Source organism: Odocoileus virginianus, chromosome 6 (assembly GCF_023699985.2).
Source record: "Odocoileus virginianus isolate 20LAN1187 ecotype Illinois chromosome 6, Ovbor_1.2, whole genome shotgun sequence".
NCBI classification, from domain to species: domain Eukaryota; kingdom Metazoa; phylum Chordata; class Mammalia; order Artiodactyla; family Cervidae; genus Odocoileus; species Odocoileus virginianus.
The window spans coordinates 73,884,281-73,905,821 of NC_069679.1; the positions used below are offsets into that span (position 1 = coordinate 73,884,281).

At 45.3% G+C, this 21,541-nt stretch overlaps 1 protein-coding gene, 1 long non-coding RNA gene and 1 pseudogene across 5 annotated transcripts in view; 2 read left to right on the forward strand and 1 right to left on the reverse strand.

Moving 5' to 3' along the window:
- LOC139035687 (uncharacterized) overlaps window positions 1-4,123 on the reverse strand; it is a 31,573-nt gene extending 27,450 nt beyond the window's left edge. For all 4 annotated transcript variants that reach the window (XR_011488382.1, XR_011488383.1, XR_011488384.1 and 1 more), the window contains exon 1: window positions 3,857-4,123. This is a non-coding gene — a long non-coding RNA (uncharacterized lncRNA). The remainder of the gene's footprint in view (window positions 1-3,856) is intronic.
- Window positions 4,124-6,653: 2,530 nt separating this feature from the next.
- LOC110150893 (ergosterol biosynthetic protein 28 homolog) lies at window positions 6,654-13,523 on the forward strand. The gene is made up of 4 exons (XM_020913950.2): window positions 6,654-6,786; window positions 9,165-9,255; window positions 12,158-12,276; window positions 12,403-13,523. The coding sequence occupies exons 1-4, from the start codon at window positions 6,654-6,656 to the stop codon at window positions 12,480-12,482; spliced, it is 423 nt and encodes a 140-aa protein (XP_020769609.2). The 3' UTR covers window positions 12,483-13,523.
- A 1,322-nt stretch (window positions 13,524-14,845) lies between these two features.
- On the forward strand, window positions 14,846-20,051 carry LOC139035686 (DNA-directed RNA polymerase III subunit RPC9-like; annotated as a pseudogene).
- Window positions 20,052-21,541: the final 1,490 nt, after the last annotated feature.

Here is a 21,541-nt window from a genome sequence, read left to right on the forward strand (position 1 = left end):
TGCTTTTGAACTGTGGTGTTGGAGACTCTTGAGAGTCCCTTGGACTGCAAGGAAATCAAACCAGTCCATCCTAAAGGAGATCAGTCCTGGGTGTTCATTGGAAGGACTGATGTTGAAGCTGAAACTCCAGTACTTTGACCACCTGATGTGAAGAGCTGACTCATTTGAAAAGACCCTGATGCTGGGAAAGATTAAGGGCAGGCGGAGAAGGGGATGACAGAGGATGAGATGGTTGGATGGCATAACCGCCTCAATGGATATGGGTTTGGGTGGACCCCGGGAGTTGGTGATGGACAGGGAGGCCTGGTGTGCTGCAGTTCATGGGGTCGCAGAGTTGGACATGACTGAGCAACTGAACTGAACTGAACTGAATCATTTTGAATCTTTTCCCTTTACCGCCAACTGGTGGGAACATGCTTTTAGTGACAATGCAGTGCCTGCCGTAAGTGTTTTTAGGTCGACCTTACTGAATTAACGATTCATCTGCTACCTGTTTTCTCTTTTCAGAGGTTGTAAGTGAAAAGATTCTGTCAGGATGTGGCTTTCTACAGATAGTATGATTCAGGCCTTGGCTCTTGTCAGCTGTGTGTGCTTATTGTGTTCCTGACTCTTGTCATACATTTTTTACCTTTTATAGTAATGCATCATTTGTAGGTGCTAAGGCACAGTGGTGCCAGTTCACAGCTAGAGGGGGATTGACAAGGAACTTTAGTTAGTTTCCAAAGTTTCCGTCTAAAGCTTGATAGTTTAACCTGCCTATTTTTTCCTCTATCCTCTGACTTAGAAATATAGTGAAGAAAAAAAAATTTGAAAGTGATTATAGGAATAATTTGCCCCATTTTACAGGTATTTAAGATGGTGCTTTTTCATACTGTTCATACTATTTATGGGGTTCTCAAGGCAAGAATCCCAGCTGAGCTATTTCAAATCCTAAAAGATGATGCTAAGAAAGTGCTGCACTCAATATGCCAGCAAATTTGGTAAACACAGCAGTGGCCACATCATTCCAGTCCCAAAGAAAGGCAATGCCAAAAAATGCTCAAACTATTGCACAGCTGCACTCATTCACATGCTCGTAAAGTAATGCTCAAAATACTTCCAGATGTTCAGCTGAATTTAGAAAAGGCAGAGGAACCAGAGATCAAGTTGCCAACGTCTGCTGGATCATTGAAAAAGCAAGAGAGTTCCAGAAAAACATCTACTTCTGCTTTATTGACTATACAAAAGCCTTTGACTGTGTGGATCACAACAAACTGTGGAAAATTCTTCAAGAGATGGGAATACCAGACCACCTGACCTGCCTCTTGAGAAATCTGTATGCAGGCCAGGAAGCAACAGTTAGATCTGGACATGGAACAACAGACTGGTTCCAAATTGGGAAAGGAGTACATCAAGGCTATATATTGTCACCCTGTTTATTTAACTTATATACAGAGTACATCATAAGAAATGCTAGGCTGGATGAAGCACAAGCTGGAATCAAGATTGCCGGGAGAAATATCAATAACCTCAGATATGGGGATGACACCACCCTTATGGCAGAAAGTAAATAAGAACTAAAGATCCTCTTGATGAAAGTGAAAGAGAGTGAAAAAGTTGGCTTAAAACTCAACATTCAGAAAACTAAGATCATGGCATCTGGTCCCATCACTTCATGGCAAATAGATGGGGAACAATGGAAACAGTGAGAGACTATTTTTCTGGGCTCCAAAATCAATGCAGATGGTGACTGCAGCCATGAAATTAAAAGATGCTTGCTCCTTGAAAGAAAAGTTATGGCAAACCTAGACAGCACATTAAAAAGCAGAGACATTACTTTGTCAACAAAGGTTTGTCTAGTCAAAGCTATGGTTTTTCCAGTAGTCAGGTATGGATGTGAGAGTTGGACAATAAAGAAAGCTGAGCGATGAAGAATTGACACTTTTGAACTGCAGTGTAGGAAAAGATTCTTGAGAGTCCCTTGGACAGCAAGGAGTTCCAACCTGTTCATCATAAAGGAAATCAGTCCTGAATATTCATTGGAAGGACTGATACTGAAGCTGAAACTGCAATACTTTGGCCACCTAACGTGAAGAACTAACTCATTTGAAAAGACCCTGATGCTGGGAAAGATGGAAGGCAGGAGGAGAATGGGATGACAGAGGATGAGATGGTTGGATGGCATCACCGACTCAATGGACATGAGTTTGAGTAAACTCCGGGAGTTGAGGATGGACAGCGAGGCCTGGTGTGCTGCAGTCCATGGTGGCGCAAAGAGTCGAACACGACTGAGCAACTGAACTGAAACTAAACTAAAATTTTGTCAGCTTTGAGAATCATTTTAAAGAGTTAACTTTTTATTTTGTTTATTTTTGCTATTGTTTTTCTATTCTTGATGTTTGTTGTTTAGTCGCTAAGTCATGTCCAACTCCTTGCTACCCCTTGGACTATAACACGCCAGGCTCCCCTGTCCTTCACTGTCTCCTTGAGTTTGCTCAGATTTATGTTTTTGAGTCATTGAGTTGGTCATGCTATTCAACCATCTTACCCTCTGCCACCCACTTCTCTTTTGAGTTCAATCTTTCCCAACTTCAGGGTCTTTTTCTATCAATCGGCTCTTTCTATCAGGCGGCCAAAGTATTGGAGCCTCAGTGTCAGCATCAGTCCTTCCAATTAATATTCAGGGTTGATTTCCCTTAGGATTGGCTGATTTGTTGTAGTCTGAGGGACTCTCAAAAGAGTCTTCTGCAGCACCACAATTCTAAAGCATCAATTCTTTGACACTCAACCTTCTTTATGGTCCAAATCTCACATCCATACATGACTACTGGAAAAACCATAGCTTTGACTAGATAGACCTTTGTAAAGTAATGTCTTTGCTTTTTAATATGCTTTCTAGGTTGGTCATAGCTTTTCATCCAAGGAGCAAACGTCTTTTAATTTCATGGCTGCAGTCACTATCTACAGTGATTTTGGAGCCCCCCAAAATAAAGTCTCTCACTGTTTCCATTGTTTCCCCATCTATTTGCCATGAAGTGATGGCTCAGATGCCATGGTCTTATTCTGCTGAATCAAGGGTATAAATAGCTGGGGGGGGGGGGGGGGGGACCTTCCCTCCAAACGCTTTAAAAAATTATTCTCCCTTATTGAAAATCACAAACTATGATCCGAATATCAAATCGACATTAAAACTAGCCTATTTCTAATTAAAATACTTTAATAAGGAAAAGGTACATTTCATTGTGTTTGAGGATGAACTAGAAATAATAGATAAGAAAATGTTTGAATGACCATAAATTCTGTTATTCAAAGATGAGCATTCAGTCTTTCCAAACCTTAATTTTTTATGCATTAACATATGTGATAACGTAAATAGGGGGCGAGGAAAGGCAATTCCGACAAGGATCCCTACAGTGTTCAGCGAAATGGGCAGTATGGAACAATCTCAAGGTTTTCTTCCGAGTATCCCCAACAGGATTTCTCAGAATTTCCAAAAATGTTGGGAAGTCCCTTAAATTTTAATAAAAAACAAACTAAACCTCCAAGCGACGAAGGAATGCCAACCTGTCCTAGGCTGCGAGCTGGGCAGGAAGAGACAGGGCGATCAGAAGATTGAGGACACTCGCCCGAGGAGTGTCCCCTACATAAAGGGATCAGGCTCTCAGATCCACCCATAGCTCACCCCCATCCCAGGAAGGTCCCCAGAAGCTTCCCATGGAAAGGACGCGGAGAGCCGTAGCCGCTGCGATTCAGCCCAGCGCGCCCGGAAGCCAACGACTGTTCCCGGATAAGGAGAGGGAAGTGCAGCGGCCGGCGCCCTCCGGGACTCGGGGGCGCCCCTCTCTCCGGGGAGGAGGGCGCGGGCGCAGGCCTTTACCTGTTCGTCTTCCCATCGCTCGGGGCGGGCAGGCGGGGACAGCGCTTTGCGCCTACCACCCTCCTCCTTCACCGGCCGGTCTTCACAGAAGTCTTGAATTCTTTTATCCGCTCTTTCCCCCGCCGTCCCCAAAAGATTGACTCCGAACCCGGAGTTATTCTGCTGCACTCAACAGGAGTGTTCACTGCAAGGGCCGAGTGTTGGGGTTGAGGCTTGGGCGGGTGATTAGCGGTAAAGTGGTCCAAGACCCATGGCTTCCAGCAGAACCGAAACAGCCAATCAGAACGAGGACTGATAGAAACAACCCAATCCTGGAGCCGGGCTGAGAGTGGGGGCGGGGACAAGGGCTCAGGTAGACAGGTCTGGAGCTGTGCCCGGGCAGTCTCTGCTGCTGCTGCTGCTTCTGTGCTGAGAGAACTCTCGCCAGGTAGGGTGTATGTGGTGGGGGGAGGTAGGTATCTGTGTGGCTTCTAATGGAGAGGATCCGCACAGCCTGGAACAATGCAGATGGGATAGAAGGAAGATATTCGGGAGGCAACACTGTAGGGAGAAAAGAGATTTCAGAGACCAAGCGAGGAGGGAGCTGGGAGAAAGAAGAAAGCTTGGTGGGTACAGAACGAGTGAATCGGTGAACGAATGAGTGGCCCCTCGGAGCCTGGCACAGTGAGAGGTACCTTTGCTTTCTACAGTAATTCTTATAATAACCCTTGGAATAGGTCATTTTAATCTTCATTTTTCAGGTAAGGAAACCTAAGCTGTAAAGTGTGAATTACTTGCCCACGGTCACACAGCTACTGAATAGTGAGACCAGGAAAGGAACCACTCACTCCCGACTCTACTAAACACCACACCTTTCCTGGCCTGGGGCAGGGCAAACTTTGGGAACACGTGTTGGATTCTCTCAGAGGCCCCCAAAAGCGTTAAGGAAGCCGTGCTGAGGGGCTGGCAGAGCAGTTTGGAAGAGTGCTCAGGCTCTGCCTTCATCAGCTATCTTCTGGAGTTTCTGAGAGCGTCTGTGAAACGGGCATAAGTTCTGTCAAAGAGGGAGGCCATCCATGCGGCTTTTCTGACTCTGAGAGCTGAAGTCTCCTCCTGAGGGAGGGTGAGATAACAAGGAGGATGGTGAGGGGAGGGGAGTGTGTGTATCTTGGCCCATGCTGTAGCTGCTTGCGATTCCATTAGAGCTTCATTCTCTCTGGACTTTGACAGAGTCCACTTTTGTGACCCACTTGTACTGAGGGGTTCATCCACTGACCCTTCTACCTCTGGAACTTTCTCTGTTTTTTGGTGTGTCACGCTGTCTTGAGACATTACTGACGTTATTATTTGTTTCAGCTGAGTGATTTAGGACCTTAGCAAAAGGCCTGCTGTCAAAGTGACAAAGGAAGCGTGATAATTTAGTGCCACTTCAGGCCAAAGAAATTAACCAGACAGTAGATAAACCATGGGTCACATAACAAAGATGGGAAGAAGCAATTCCATGATTAGATTTTTATCTACATGGTTTTCATTTAAACCAAGATAATTTGAATCAGTGCTCAGCAAGGGTTGATCTAACATTTAGTTCTGTTTTTTAAATAAAAAGTACATAGCCTGATGGTATTTTCTATACCACTTGAAGACAGGTGGCTCTGGTTTGCTTGCCTCTCTCAAAAATGGAAACTTCATCAAAATATGCTCAGTGAGACCATCTTAGAGACCAACAGACCATGCTTTGTATCTCAGCTCTTTCACCTATTGACTATGTAACCTCAAGCATGTCACTTAACATCTCTATTGCAGCCCTCATCTGTAAAGTGGAAATATTAATAGTGTCTCCTGACCTTGTTTAAGGATTCAATGAGATAATATATGGTAGGTGTTTGGCACAGCACATGGTGTATACAAATAATCAATAACTGTAATTTTTTCCACAACCCAACATCAAAATAGCTGTTTCTTTCTCTAATTTTCTCACTATTTCTCAAGTCACCACAATTTTTTTAATTTTTAGCTTTTATATTGTTTTCCTTATTTATGGAACATGGAATCACTGAGAGCCAAAGTAGAGAAAACTTAAAGCATGTAAATATTGCCCTCAAACCATAGATGCCACTCAGACTTGCAAGACTTCTCTGTGCTTGGAAGGATCGATCACCAGTAGCAAGGCTGTATCTGTTACTAGATTTATAATTACCTTTGAGATACTTGCATTACAAAAGAATGACATGAAGCACCAGGTTAGAAGTAAAGACCCCAGGGGACTGATTTCAGCCAAGAGAAGAGAGTTCTGATTTAGGCTAATATTTTGGATAAATTCCTTAGACGAAAATAAGAATGGTGCTACTATTTGCACACTATAGTGTTGACTCACCACTATTAGTATGATGAAATATTGAGACCAATTTCTAGAAATCTTACATTAAAGTCCATTTTATTTCTTTATAGTGATGTTCGGACACCTCCCTCTCTTCTGTTCCCTTTCTTTTCATTTTTTCTGCAAGGTTTGTCATTTCCACCCGCTACATTATTTAGCCTTTTTTTTTTTTTTTTAAACTCTTGTCAGCACACTTTGAGTTAAGGTAGATATTCAAAGGCAGTGTGCCAACCCTATGAAGGGTGAAAGGGGGTAGATGAGCCTCAGGTATTTGGGAGAAGAGTTTATGAAATGACCGACGAAGTAAGATTAGTACAGCCCTCATGAGTGGGACACAGGTTAACTACAGAGCTTACGGTTGAAGCACATTAACCATCTGTTGTCTCCTGCCCTTCGCTTTTGTTTCCAAGGCAAAAAGCCCTCTCAGGTTGGAGGGGAGCCATGAGCCGATTCCTGAACGTGTTACGAAGCTGGCTGGTGATGGTATCCATCGTAGCCGCGGGGAACTCGCTACAGAGCTTCCGAGACCACACCTTTCTCTATGAAAAGCTTTATACCGGCAAGCCAGACCTGGGTAAGAAAGCAAAAATCTGCATCCTTTGTGGGAGTGGCCTAAGTGGTGGTCCCAGACCTGGCTGTACATCACAATAACTGCGAAAAACTAAAACCAAACAAAGCATGGATGGCTATTTCCCTCTCCAGACCTAATTACTGATCTTTCACCTCCTGGATGGGTCACAGGAAGTTCTTTTTAGAAACTTCCAGGGTTATTCTGATGCTGCCTAAGCTAGTGATCCTAAGCCACTAGAGGAACAGACGTGGTGGATAACAGTTGGTCTTTTCCCCCCTTAAGCTTCTCTGATCACCTTTCCCTTCATTTTACACTGCCCTCGGCAGCTGGTCTGTACAAATACCATTACAAGGACAAGTGAGGAAACAGAGTTCCTTGATGACTCTGCTGCCTGATAGGAAACCATGAAGAAGGTTTTCCTGTTAGCTTCTTTCAGAAATCAGGTCATGGTGCATATCGTTTATACCCTACATTGCATATGGAGAATAGCTAAGCCAAGGTCTTCTCAAACCATGACACAGACCCTGAAAAGATATCCAAAATCCCTCCAGGTTGGTTTCGAAAAGAGAACTTCCGCAGGCCCCTGATGGCTTTCCCCAGTGTCCTAAGTCTCTCTGTAGAGAGTGGTTGCACATCTCAGCGTGTGCTTCCTTGCTCTGATATGTGGGGTGGCTTCAGCTGCAGCACCATTTCATAGTAGTGACAATTGTATGTCACATTTATAGGTAACCCAGATTCAGGCTCTGACCTAGCTCACATTTCTGCAACATCTGGGTATAAAATGAAAGTAAGCAGGCTAAGGCTCACTTTGAACAAAGCTCAAGCACAATAGGCTTAGAGAACCTGGAAAAGTGGGTGGAAGAATTCCACTTTTCACCCTCCAGCGCTGTCCTCCAGTGGTCCAGGAACTCTGTATAGATTCATAGGCTTTTAGAGGTCATCTGGCCTAGCCCTTTGAATTTAAAATTGAGACAGAAAAGCCCAGGGGTTATGTGATTTGCCGAAGGGGATATAGGTGAGCAGAACTGTGTGTGTGAGCCTGCGCAGGGCTGCATGCACACATAGCCTGGAAATAGGTCCCTCATGACCTCCTGGTACTTTGCTGGGGATAGCAGGACCCTGGAGCATCCAGTGGAAGAATTTTACCCGATGCCTACTCTAGTTAGGATTATTGAGATATTCCATTTTTAGTTCACACTCATAAAGAGATATATAGAATTAGAATAGAGAAATTTCCTGTTGCTTAATCAGAAGCGCTTTCAAAATGCTTTATAAAGAAAGTAAAAAAAAAAAAAAAAGAATATAGCTCTCCAGGATTAACCACTAGATATTAGTCTGTGATATGGGATTTTTTTTCTCAAAATGACTACCATCTAAAGATCTGTGGGGTTGTGAATTTGGTGTTGCTGTCTGGTTTTCCAAAGGCTGAAAAATCCTTAAAGGGAAATCCTGAAAGACATTTTGGTTGTGAGTCTTGTCCCTTAAAAGTTCTCTTGCTCAGGAGACCAGCAAAGGAAGTATCCTTGCTTTTCACCATAGATCAATACCAGTACATTAAAATCAACAAGGCAAGGCTTTCGAAAATACCAGGGGTGTCCTGGGCCCACCTCTAGAGTATATGATTTAGCTGATCTGGTATCCAGGTCTTGGTAATTTTATAAAATTTCATCAGTTGAATCTAGTAAATGCCCAGGGTCAAGAAGCACTGTTATGATGGAATATGATTTAGACACTCTGGACAAGAAATTTAACACAGTAGTGCCAGAATGAAGCTAGCAAGAGCAGAGTGGCCCCAGCTAACACTGGTGCTTATTCCCTTCCCACACACACAGGAATCCAGCCTAGTTAGGCCTTCATTCACATAACATAGATCTGAATTCAGGAGATCCAGGGACCTGGGTCTCTTAAAGCCCAGATGTGGCTCTCTAGACAGGGCTCAGTATTTCTGTGTTCTCTCTTGCATCAGCCTCACTGGAAGTCTGCTGACCTCCTGGCATCTTGTATTGACAGACCACTCTCTACCGTGTTCCCCCACATTTATCCTGATTCAGACTCACTGGGCTTCACCAACACCAGAGCAGATTCCAGGCAGACCCATAAACCACTAGCCCAAGAGTTACTGCCGAAGTGGGCTGTTTATTGGGTTTTTACTCTTGGAACTCGCCCGCCCATCTGTAGGCATTTGAAGAGAGGCTGAACCAACTCTCCTTCCGGAAGTCTTTCCACTCCTTCTAGTTCCCTCATGCAGCATCAGAGCCTGTACTTTGCCCAGCCAAGGGGATCTCAGGCTCAGTTCTCTGACTCCTCCAGTGAAGTTGGAGGAGTTTGGAGGGAACTCTGACCCGCCCTTCTCAACACTCCTGCTTGTTTCTGCTGCACAGTGAATGGCCTCCAAGCTCGGACCTTTGGAGTCTGGACGCTGCTCTCATCAGTGGTTCGCTGCCTCTGTGCCATCGACATTCACAACAAAACGTATGTGAGGGAGGGAACAGCACCAGTCTCCCTGTGTTGGCAATGGGTGCTAAGCATAGCCATTGTGGTCTTCTCTTGGAGACTTGTTTATCATTAAAATCAAAAGGCAAGGCTTTAGAAAATACTAGGAGGCTCCTGGGTCCACCTCCAGAGGGTATGATTTAACTGTTATGATATCCAGGTCTTAGTAATTTGATAAAATTTCTTCAGTTGATTCTAATAAATGCCCAGAATCAAGAAGCACTATTATGATGGACTATGATTCCATCGTATGGCCTATGATTTGATACAGTAACCTAGGATGTGAAGATAAAAGATTACTAGGTACCATTCCTTCCGGGGATAGAAAACATCACAGGCCTGAAGGTCTTTAAAGCTTCAAAATCTTTGAAACGGACATAGCAAACTGGTTATGTTGTGATCCAGTGGCCTGCATCATATCCCTCTACTTCTTTCCTAACGAGTCAGCCTTTCTTCTACTAACTAAAGAGGTAGTGTGCTTGCTCTTTTTAGAGAGGCCATGACATACCTTATTCTCACATTCCTCCTTGATAGGCAGGGATGAAAAAAAAATCACAATCCATGACATCATGAGCCACCAGTAAACGGCTGTGTGTTTACACAGAGTCATGAAGTGAGGGTCCCAGAGAACCGAGCACCCCTCTGTATTCTGCCTCTTCAGAGGACTCACACAGACTGTGTGCACGTGTGGGTGCACACTCAAGTCCAGCTCTTTGCGACCCCATGGACTGTAGCCACCAGGCCCCTCTGTCCATGGTAGTTTCCAGGCAAGAATACTGGAGCAGGTTGCCATTTCCTACTCCAGGGGATCTTCCTGACTCGGGGCTGGATCAAACCTGCATCTCTTGAGTTCCAGCATTGGCAGGCAGGTTCTTTACCTTTTTACCACCTGGGAAGCTCTCATATAGACTAGATAGTGTTGTAATCTGAACTGGCCACTGGAAGGGGCTCGAGCTTCTTCCCAACACCAATCATCACCACAATCAAGGTGGAAACTGCTCAGGTCCCCAAGTGAGGCCACCAAAAGAGCTTCATACTATAATACTTTTGTGTTAGCCAGACTCTCAGCATCTGGACAAGAGAGAAGATGGTGATATTTATTGAGCCCCTCTTATTGTACCAGATGCTTCCACATGACATTGATTAAGTCTCCTCCTAGTAGCCCTGGGAAGCAGTGATTTTTTTTGCTGATTCTGTAGATCTGTGTATTAGAGACTCGATTCATTTAAACTGAGGAAGACCAAGACAAGTGGGATTTGAGGGCTGTTAGCACTGTGATCTATTCACCTTTATTGTTTCATTTTTTTGAACCTGAAATTATGGTTTACTTGTTCTACATTGACATATATTTTTGGAAGTAACATGGCTTAGTGGAAACACTCTGAGACCCAAGAATGAAAACTGGAAAATAGTCTCTGGTCTCATTTCTATTGGTAATAGCTTTGAAGCAGCAAGTTTATCTCTGCATCTCAGCCCCTTCATGTAGAAAATGAGACTCGTGTATCTGTTTTTTCTCTCAGGGTGACTGGGAGGGAGTAAGGACTGCATGATTTTTAACGACCTTTACCATGATGAAGAATTACTGACAAGTAGAAGGGGTGTATTTTTTGTTTGTTATGCTTTGGGGATGAGCCGAGACAGCTGAGACTTATCTTTACCTCTCTTACCCATTCATTACCCCTTCACCCAACATAGGACAGGCAGAAATGCTGATTTCTATTTCCAACCTTTTTTTTAAAGTCTGGGATTTTAGTCCATGTGCTTCTGATATGCTCTCTGATTATATTCCCTGCCTAACCAGAAATTTGAAATCAATTCCCAGCTGTTCTTACTTTCTGAAACAGTCTGCATTCTGCCCATTTAATGTGTACTTCTCTCAAGAAACCTACTTTCACTTAAAAAAAAAAAAAAAAGACATCAACCCCATACATAAATGTTTGCTAAGTGTGTAAAAGTATGCATAGGAATGATAAAAATCAATCTTAAGATGTTAGTTCCTCCTGGGGAGGAAGGAGGCAGGAGAATGGGATCAGGGTGGAAAAGGATCCACAGGAAGTTTTAACTGAAATCTGTAATATTTTATTTCTTAGGAAAAAAGTATCTGAAACAAAAATGTCAAGATAATGAGATTTGATGGAGTAGGGTATTGGTTGCATAGGGGTAAATTCTATTATGTATGATTTTTTGTATTCTTGAGATATTTCATAATTTTTAAATTTCATAATGAAGAAAGATACCAGCTATCAAAGTGGTCCATCTTCCTATAATTTCTGTCTTCTCCACCTTCTTGTCAAAACTGAGGAACAAGTTCTCTTCCTGTGATGTTGTCACTGTGTCCTCCATCTGACCATTTTGCTAGGTTAAGATGCAAAGTATCTTAAGATACAGCTCATATTGCAAAAGCATCTGAAAGCCCCAGAAAGTCCCTTGCTACCCATTCCTCATTCATGCCCTTCATTTGGACGCATCGATCAGATAAGCACTGACCAGCCCCTGGCCAGACAGGTGCAAAGTGGCTTGGGCTAGAGTGAAGACAATTTGAGCAAGTAGAATATGTAAATGTGATTGATCCAAAACCATCTACACTACCTAGAATAACCCTAACTCCAGACTCTGCTTTGCTATTACTGGTTTCACCACCTTGCTTAGACTTGCAAAGCCACTCTGCATGGCTGGGTCATGCTGCTGTCGATTTAGCAGTTGAAAGCTTCAGTTTTGCCCTAGACAGGAGTAAAATTGATGTGATCAAGCAGGACCAAGTCTCCTTTCTCTTTAGCCATAGTCATTTCCTGGGTTTTGATTTGTGTGTTACAAGTCTGACCACCTCCTCTGCGCTGAACGAGCTTTACCTTAAGTCCCGTTTTCATCTGCTCCCCTGTAGGCTCTACTACATCACGCTCTGGACCTTCTTCATTGGCATGGGGCACTTCCTCTTTGAGTTGTTTGTTTTTGGGACCGTGGCTCCCACGATTTTCGTCCTGGCAATCCTCACGGTGGCAAGTAAGCATTTAGTGACCCTGGAACTCCCACAGGAGTCATCCCAACCCTAAGGACAAGCCTTATACAAGCAATATAAGAAAGCACGGTGCTTATGTCAGCCACTAATCTTGTCTGTCTGTATTTAAGGTACCTCAATCCTGGGCATGCTAGTGGGGCTCCGGCACCTAGAAGCAGAACCAGGATCCAGACAGAAGAAGAGAAACTGAGGTCAACATCACCATGTCCAAGACGTCATCCCGCCTTTGCTCACCTCTTCCTTCTCTATGCTCTTCAGTTTCAGTTCTGCTCCATCATCCACTTCTAGCCTTTCACATTTGGGTTTTTTTTTTTTCCTTTAATTAAAAAACTTTTAACGTATTACATGCATACAGAAAGTCAGTGCCATTTAAATATATGTAAAGAATCATTTTAGAATGAGTACTCTGAACCTCCGTCCAAATCGATAAACTGCCATTATATCTGAAGCCTGCTGTGTGCCCTTCTCCCACACAGAGTCTCTTCCATGACTGCTTAGCCAGCCTTCTGCTTTTTCCTTTTATTTTTAACTGTCGACTTGACTTGTGTGGTGGTAGCATGCAAACTGTGAAACCTGAAGCTGCTGCCTTGTCCAGAGCATTGCCACCAAGGGCTGCCTTGAGGGGTTGTCCACCCGGGTTGGGCTTCTCTCTGTTTCAGGACCCAAGACTCAGAACCATCCGTGGGACAAGCAGTTCTTCTAAGAAGGGCTCCCCTGCCAGTGAGCACGGACCCTTCCTTGAGCCTATGGGTGGATCAGGGTTGGAAGGGTCTGGGCTATTTTTAGACCTACAGTCAGCTGCATTTCTGTAATGAGATTTGTGATAAATAGAGAAACCTTCTGCTCTGATCAGTCCTGGTACTGGGAGGGATTGGGGGCAGGAGGAGAAGGGGACGACAGAGGATGAGATGGCTGGATGGCATCACCGACTCGATGGGCATGAGTTTGACTAAACTCCGGGAGTTGGTGATGGACAGGGAGGCCTGGCGTTCTGTGATTCATGGGGTTGCAAAGAGTCGGACACGACTGAGCGACTGAACTGACTGAACTGAAGCCCAGAGTGCTCCTGCCCTCCTCTGAGCCCTAGCAGAGGAAGATCCCAGCTTTCTGCAGATCAAATACACCATAATGAGTAGGACAGCGCAAGACCCAGGCAAACCTGGCTGCCTTTTGTCTCTTGTTCATTTCTCATGAAGTCAAATCTTCCTCATCTCTATCCACACCTGCCAAATTCTGAGCACACAGCTGAACAGCCAGAACCCTCTCTTGTTTTCTTCTCAAAGAAGCAGGTTCTTGAGAAAGCAGAACCAGACAACATGGAAGACACAGCTGCATGAGCATGAAGAGAGCCTGGGGCCCGAGGACAAGGCCCTGGAGCAGACGGCTGCCATTCAGACACAGCCCTGAGCACCTCCACACTGGCCGGACCCTCACGCACAGTGTGTAGAGGCGAGAACCCATTCGCTACTTCAGCAAGTGTTTATTGAACACTTACTCCATGCCAGACACTTGGGAAGGAAAAATGAATGAGCCAGGCAATGTCCCTGTAGTCAAAAAACAGACTGTCAACAAGCCCACACCTGGAAAAACACTCCAGGCAGTGATGAGAACTCTAGGTAACCAGGTACTGTGATTCAGAAGGGGAGGGAGTGCACAACATAGATCACTGGGAAAAGCCTCTCTGAGGAGGTTGAATCACAGAGCTCGTATGTCTGAATATGTGAGGCAGTAATTAGGGCAGATGGAGCAGCACTTAGTCTTGCTGGAGGACTAAGCTCACTGTAACTGCAGATGGAGACATGCAGAAGTGAAAGGCAGGAGATGGGAAGGGAGCAGGGGGCTTGTGAAGGGCATCCTCAATCAGTTACGGCTCTTTAGGTGAAAGGAACAAAATCTTCCTTAAACTAGTGTCAGGGGATGTTTAACAGTAGGATTCCTGCGTGCTGTTTCCTATCTCTCATGAGCCATCTGTTCCTTATCAGTCCCTGTCAGGGGCAAGAGGAGGGCAAGCCGCTCCCAGGACTGAGATCATAGAGGTGGGATGCTTGCATAGGATCTCCTTCATTAGCTTTTCCATTTGGTGAAAGAGATTATTTACGACCCTCTTTTGATATGGATTGCCTTTTGGCCTAATGGCCTCTATTGCTCCTTGTTTCCATGGTAACTTGTAAAGTCAGGTCTTTTGATCTTTATCTGAAGAAGCTACCTTGTAATATGGTATATATACTCATACAGAATTCAATATAGCACCCTTGCTCAACCAGAGACTTGGGTCCCCATGTCCTTCTCTCTCTCTCTCTCTCTCTCTTTCTTTCTGGCTGATTCCCTGGAGCGCAGAGGCCTGCTGCATAACCCAGGGAATATTAGCCTCTTTCCTTCTTTCACTTTCTTATCGTTGACTCCGGACCACCAGATTCCGGTCCATTAAAGGACCCCAACAAACTAGCTGAAGCAATAAAGATAACATTGGCTGAGAAAACTAGAAAGAGGATTATAAGCTTCAGAAATGTTTTCATCAGGATTCAGTTCCATTTCTCTGGCGTTTTTTTGACTCTGCCCTCCTGTGTTGGCTTCATCCACAGGCTAGCTTCCTTTATGGTACCGAAAGTGGTGGTAGTAATTCCAGGCCTCATGTCCCCACCTAGAAAAATAGCTCCGTAGTACAAACTATCTTTCCCTTACCAGCCATTGTCGGAGGCAGTAAGAAAAGCAGTGATCTTACAGAGTTAATATTTGAGTGGAGGTCTGCAGGGAGCCCATCTAAGAAAGGAATGAATGAAAGCACAAGGAGATATGGATCTTCTAGGTGTGCCTCAAGGAAATGTGATTCCTGATAAATAAAGGGAAGATCCCAAAGGATCTACAGAAATGATACAGAGTATTTGGCAGATACTCTGGCTATTAGGTTTCTCAAACAGCCCGGGCTTGGCTCCCTTCCCAGGTGATTTAAAGTGGAATCCTAAGCCAGGAGCTGTGGTGGGGCGACCTGAAGCTCAGTGTGTGCTGCTGACCCAAGGCAAAGAGGCAGAGGCGGTATGGAAGTGAAGGATGCCAAAGAAAGTGGAAAGAATAAACACAGTTCTGGGCAACAGAACTTGAATACTATCACATATGCAACATTAAAATACATATTGAAAACACACTGTCACATATGAAACATTAAAATACATGTCAAAAACACCATGCAGGCACCAGAGTCCTGAGATTGTGAGAGAATTTCTCACAACAATGAAAAGCCACAAGTTGACCAGAGCTGAAAAGCTTCAGCTGCTGAATTACAGGCTTGTGACTGCTGTTGAGATCCAGCTGATGGTGGAGTAGAGTGAGGAACGACTGACAGAGGAGCAGATCGAAGCTCTGCTCCACACCATCACAAGCATCCTCCCCACGGGGCCAAAGGCACAGCAGCTGCAGAATACCAGCGACGACTTGGCGATGGACAAGGAGGACCCCGCCTAGCAGAGCACAGCTGTCTCCTGAAGTTGAAGGCCCAGCAGCCATTTCCTAGACATTCACAGGATTGTTTATTTGATTTTTACCTTCTATCCCAACAGGCCTGATTTCCCAGTTGGTTGGCTAAACCACAAAAATAAGAACTCCTTGTGCCTCTGGAAGGACAAACATGGTGGACTGGCTGAGATTGTCAGGGCAGAGAGCTAAAGAGAGGAGTGAGTCAAAAAGGACAATGACTGTGGACCTCTCAGTGGTAAAAATACTTCTTTGGTGGCCGATGACATGGTTGTGGGAAGGTCTCTTTACACAGCTGGTAAAAATACTTGCCTTGGCTTTGATGGGCTGTATCCTAATTAATTTCCTCTGCTTCCCTCGGAGCTTCCCAAGCAGGGATGCAGAGCAGTGCTGGAATGAGAGGTGACTTAGGCAAATCCTGTTAGATGGCTGACAACTCGTGAACCAGCAGAGTTGCTCTAAGTTAAAATGAGCCGCTGAGCTTGGCTCAACTTAGAGGAATCTTTCCTTAAGAACAGTAGACTTAAGAAAAGATTGGCCTAGGAACTTGGTGGTCCAGTGGCTTAAGACTCCACATTCCCAATGTATGGGACGCAGGTTCCATCCCTGGTCGGGGAACTAGATCCCACATGTGTCTACTGAGGAAAAAAAAAAAAAGTTCCTGCATGCTACAATGAAGATCGAAGATACCATGTCCAAATAAATATTTTAAAAATAACTGAATAAAAGAACAGCCTGGACAACTCTTCATCAGGTCTAAAGGCCCCTCTCCTCTACTGACATGGGCTTTGTTCAGTGGTCTCACTGGTTAGTCTTCAGTGTTAGGACACCAGCTCACTGCATTTGAAAAGAGGCACTCCAGACTGAATGACTGTGTCACCTGCCTTTCTGAATACCAGTTTTCTGCCTTGTGACAGGCCCAGCCTGTTGAAGTCAGGTACGATTCATTTGCACAGGGGGCAAATGGTTTGCATCTTTTAAAAAGGGCAGTTCTCTGGCGGTCCAGTGGTTAAGATCAGTGCTTTCATTGCAGGGGGTGTGGGTTTCATCTGTAGTAAGGACTAAGATCCCATGTGTTGCAAGCTGTGGCACTCCCCCCGCAAAAAAACCCTAAATAAAGAGGGCACAATTACGTAGCTTTTTTTTGTGGATGGAGTATGAAGAACTAGAGGCTGATTTGTTGACTGTTGTATTAGTTTTTCAATTTAAAATATTAGGATAATTACCATGCAAGGAATTTGTTAATATTCAGGCTTTGGAGAGTTTAGTGGCCCCAGACACATGGTTGCCTTAGATCCTAGGAGTACTGTTAAAAATTAATTCCCTGTATTCTCTCTGCTCTCTATTTGGAGAAGAAAGTGCCCATAGACATTTTTCAAATTGATACTCATTTTGTTGTAAGATCACATGTTAATTGGATTACTTCCCACCTCTTACAATTCCCAGGTTATTTCAGCTCCCCCACTCTGTCCCACCCCCCAATAGGCATAATCTTAACCTTATTGTCTAAGGATCGGTTGAGATATGCTTACAGGCAACATTGAAAATAACAGAACATTTATTTTTCAATCTATCTTGAGTATCAGGAATTTTACTAGGAGCTGTTGGTTTGTCAAGGCATACAAGTGTTAAGTCATTGTTTCATTTTGACCTTGAGTGCATTTGGTACTTTTTCTTCGTCGATTTAGGGTTTAATTAGTTAATAAATGGTTTCCAGGTGACTACCAACTTATACTATTTTTAAAAATCTTAGAAGAGTTTATTTTACCATGGGTAGTAAGAAATAAAATGAAATCTGACTTAAAAACTAAAAGAAAAAAACAGACAGTGGAATCCTAACGTTGTTTCTCTGCCTAAGGATTGCTGACAGATAGGGTGCCAGAGTGTCCCAGATGCAGTGCAGCTCGCTAGACAAGAAATATCCAGGAAAGTGATGATTGCAGCCCATTCTTGTAACGCACATAAGGTAAATGCATTATGAAGGGAAAAGTGACAGGAAGGGGAACAATTCAGAACTGCAGAAAACAAAACTGGATTCTGGCCCAGATGATCTGCTGTATGATTACTGTACTTCTAGAACAGATATTCCAGCCACCTTGGACATACAGCTGGAAACCACAGTGGGCCCTCTTGGCAGCAGGCACACGCAGGTAAACTGTCTTTGTGTGGACGCTATGTGGAAAGCAGTCCCAGTCACGTGTTGGGCACTGAGTTGCAGTCCCCAAATAGGCCAAGTGTAACCTCTGCAATGCCAAAGAATGCTCAAACTACTGCACAGTTGCACTCATCTCACACGCTAGTAAAGTAATGCTCAAAATTCTCTGAGCCAGGCTTCAACAATACGTGAACCGTGAACTTCCAGGTGTTCAAGATGGTTTTAGAAAAAGCAGAGGAACCAGATATCAAACTGCCAACATCTGCTGGATCATCGAAAAAGCAAGAGAGTTCCAGAAAAATATTTACTTCTGCTTTATTGACTATGCCAAAGCCTTTGACTGTGTGGATCACAATAAACTGTGGAAAATTCTGAAAGAGACAGGAATACCAGACCACCTGACCTACCTCTTGAGAAACCTGTATGCAGGTCAGGAAGCAACAGTTAGAACTGGACATGGAACAACAGACTTGTTCCAAATAGGAAAAGGAGTAGGTCTAGGCTGTATATTGTCACCCTGCTTATTTAACTTATATGCAGAGTACATCATGAGAAACGCTGGCTTGATGAAGTACAAGCTGGAATCAAGATTGCCAGGAGAAATATCAATAACCTCAGATAGGTAGATGACACCACCCTGATGGCAGAAAGTGAAGAAGAACTAAAGAGCCTCTTGATGAAAGTGAAAGAGGAGAGTGAAAAAGTTGGCTTAAAGCTCAACATTCAGAAAACAAAGATCATGGCATCCGGTCCCATCACTTCATGGCAAATAGATAGAGAAACAGTCAAAACAGTGGCAGACTTTATTTTTCTGGGCTCCAAAATAACTGCAGATGGTGACTGCACCCATGGAATAAAAAGACTCTTATTCCTTGAAAGAAAAGTTATGACCAACCTAGACAGCATATTAAAAAGCAGAGACATTACTTTGCCAACAAAGGTCCATCTAGTCAAGGCTATGGTTTTTCCAGTAGTCAAATATGGATGTGAGACTTGATCTAAAAAGAAAGCTGAGCAGCGAAGAATTGATGCTTTTGAACTGTGGTGTTGGAGAAGACTCTTGAGAGTCCCTTGGACTGCAAGGAGATCCAACCAATCTATCCTAAAGGAAATCAGTCCTGAATGTTCATTGGAAGGACTGATGTTGAAGCTGAAACTCCAATACTTGGCCACCTGATTCAAAGAGCTGACTCCTTGGAAAATACCCTGATGCTGGGAAAGATTGAGGGCAGGAGGAGAAGGGGACAACAGAGGATGAGATGGCTCTATGGCATCACCGACTCAATGGACATGAGTTTGAGTAAATTCTGGCAGTTGGTGATGGACAGGGAGGCCTGGCGTGCGGCAGTCCATGGGGTCGCAAAGAGTCAGACAAGACTGAGCGACTGAACTGAATTGAACCTCTCCAGCCTCATCTTAAAAATAACCCACTCTATAGCAACATCTATGTCAGCAGAGGACCACCTCTCATGGTATGAACCCCCATCCCTCCGTCCCATTCCCACCCCCAAAGCCATCTCTGGCCCAACAAATGACAAGGCAGACCACATGGAGAATCTATTACTGCCTTGAAATATCTGTTATTAACAAGTAGATAATAACTAATTATATTTTAAAAATAGGCAATAGTTTCAGTAAACATTTTATTTATGTATTTTAAGGGGCTGAAGAGTAAACACTTTGGCCTCATCAAAAAGTAAAAACCATCACTCCCCACTCCCCTCCCACCCCTGACTCGGCCCTCCTGCAGAAGTCTGACTTTTCTCAGGCAGAGTATCTGTGCACACAGACACAGACACCCCAGGCTCACCCCGGTCCCGGCCCAAGCACCGCTGCCCCGCAGGCAACTCCAACGTGCTGAGGCCAAGGCAGTGGGCACAACACACAGCATAGAGGTCTTGATTACAGAGCTCACGGCACGGGAGAACTGGCAAAAACGTCTTATTTTGAGGCGATTCTTCCCAAGCCCATGAGTAGAGCCAGATGCAGGCAAGGCAGGAGAGGTGAGCTTGGGCTGGTTGAAAGGAGTCCCTTTATATTCAGGAAGTCTGAGAAAGGATTGTCGCTGGAAGAGGGATGAGGAGAGGGTTTGGGGCTGCAAACACTGGCCACCAGAGGTGTATGCGCTTACCTAACCCAGCAGACCCAAGGCCCGTCAAGGCCCACCTCTCCTTTCCTTTCATCTCTCAGGAGACCTTTGCAGTTCTTGGGGGGAATGATCCAGGTGAGTTTGCAGTGAAGGAGACAGACAGTGGGCTGGGCTCACCCTTCCTCTGGAGAACATCTCCCTAGAGATGGGCTGGAGCAGGAAGGTGAGGCAGCAGCCAGGACTGACTCCAGGCTTCTCTCTGCCTCCCCAGCTCCCAGAACCTGCAGGGGAAAGGCAGGACCCCAACCTGTGTGGTGGAAAGTGCACCTCCCCCACGGAGACGGGGCACGCTCTGGAGTGGCTTCCAGGAGGCAGAGGCTCTGTCCTCCAAGACACAGATGTTCCTCCCAGTTCCCCCAGAAGCTGCTCGGGGAAGGCCGTGGGGCTGGCAGGCAGAGCTGGGCTGGCTGAAGAGGTGGGGGTGGTCTGAGTCCCCCAAGTCACTCCTCCACCTTCTCCCAGATCTGCTTCCTGGAAGCCACTCCAGAGCTTGCCCCCTTTCCATGGGGGAGATGCACTTTCCACCACACAGGTGGGGGCCCTGCCTTCCCCCTGCAAGTTCTGGGAGCTGGGGAGGCAGAGAGAAGCCTGGAGTCGGTCCTGGCTGCTGCCTCATCTTCCTGTTCCAGCCCATCCCTCGGGACAAAGCCTGCACATTAGCCCCAAAGAAAGCTTATTCTGATTAATTTTTTTAGTGTCTGGAGACCCTTAGGAGTCCAGTTCTCAGGAGCAGCAGCTGCTCTGGACAAGGATCATTCTTGGGCCCCAGACTGACCACTGACATTCTTTGGGAGAGAAAACATCCTCAGAACACACCCCCCAGGACGCCGGGACCAGGTTCTTCCAGCTCATGTTGGCGTCTGTCTGCAAACCCTCTCTCCAATAAACTTGACAAAAACATTAATGTGGCCGAGAAGAAAAAGCCAGTTCAGGGCGTTGACCTCCTTGGGATGTGATGGTGCTAATGAATCTGGGGAGTCTGGTAGCCTGATTTGGGAACAGAAAGGTTCTTTCCTGCAGGAGGTGTCCTGGCCCAGGGCCTTGTGCGCTCACTGTCACCTCTGCTGCCTTCCTCTGGACGCCACTCGGGGGCTCGTGTCCTCCTACCTGTGACCCTCACTGCAGACTCACCTGGGTCCTTCCCCCCTGAGGACTCCAAAGGTCCCTGAGAGATGAGGGGAAGGGGCAGAAGGAGAGGTGGCCCGTGAATGGGACTCGGGTCTGCTGGGTTAGGTAAGCGCGTCCACCTCTGGGGGGGACAGTGTTTGCAGCCCCAGCCCCTCTCCCCACCCCTCTTCCATCAACAATCCTTTCTCAGATATCCTGAATTTAAAGGGACTCCTTCCAACCAGGGGCCCTCAGGTGTTGCCAGCGGTAAAGAATCTGCCTGCCAATGCAGAAGATGCAAGAGACACAGGTTCGATCCCTCGGTCAGGAAGATCCCCTGGAGTAGGAAATGGCAGCTCACTCCAGTATT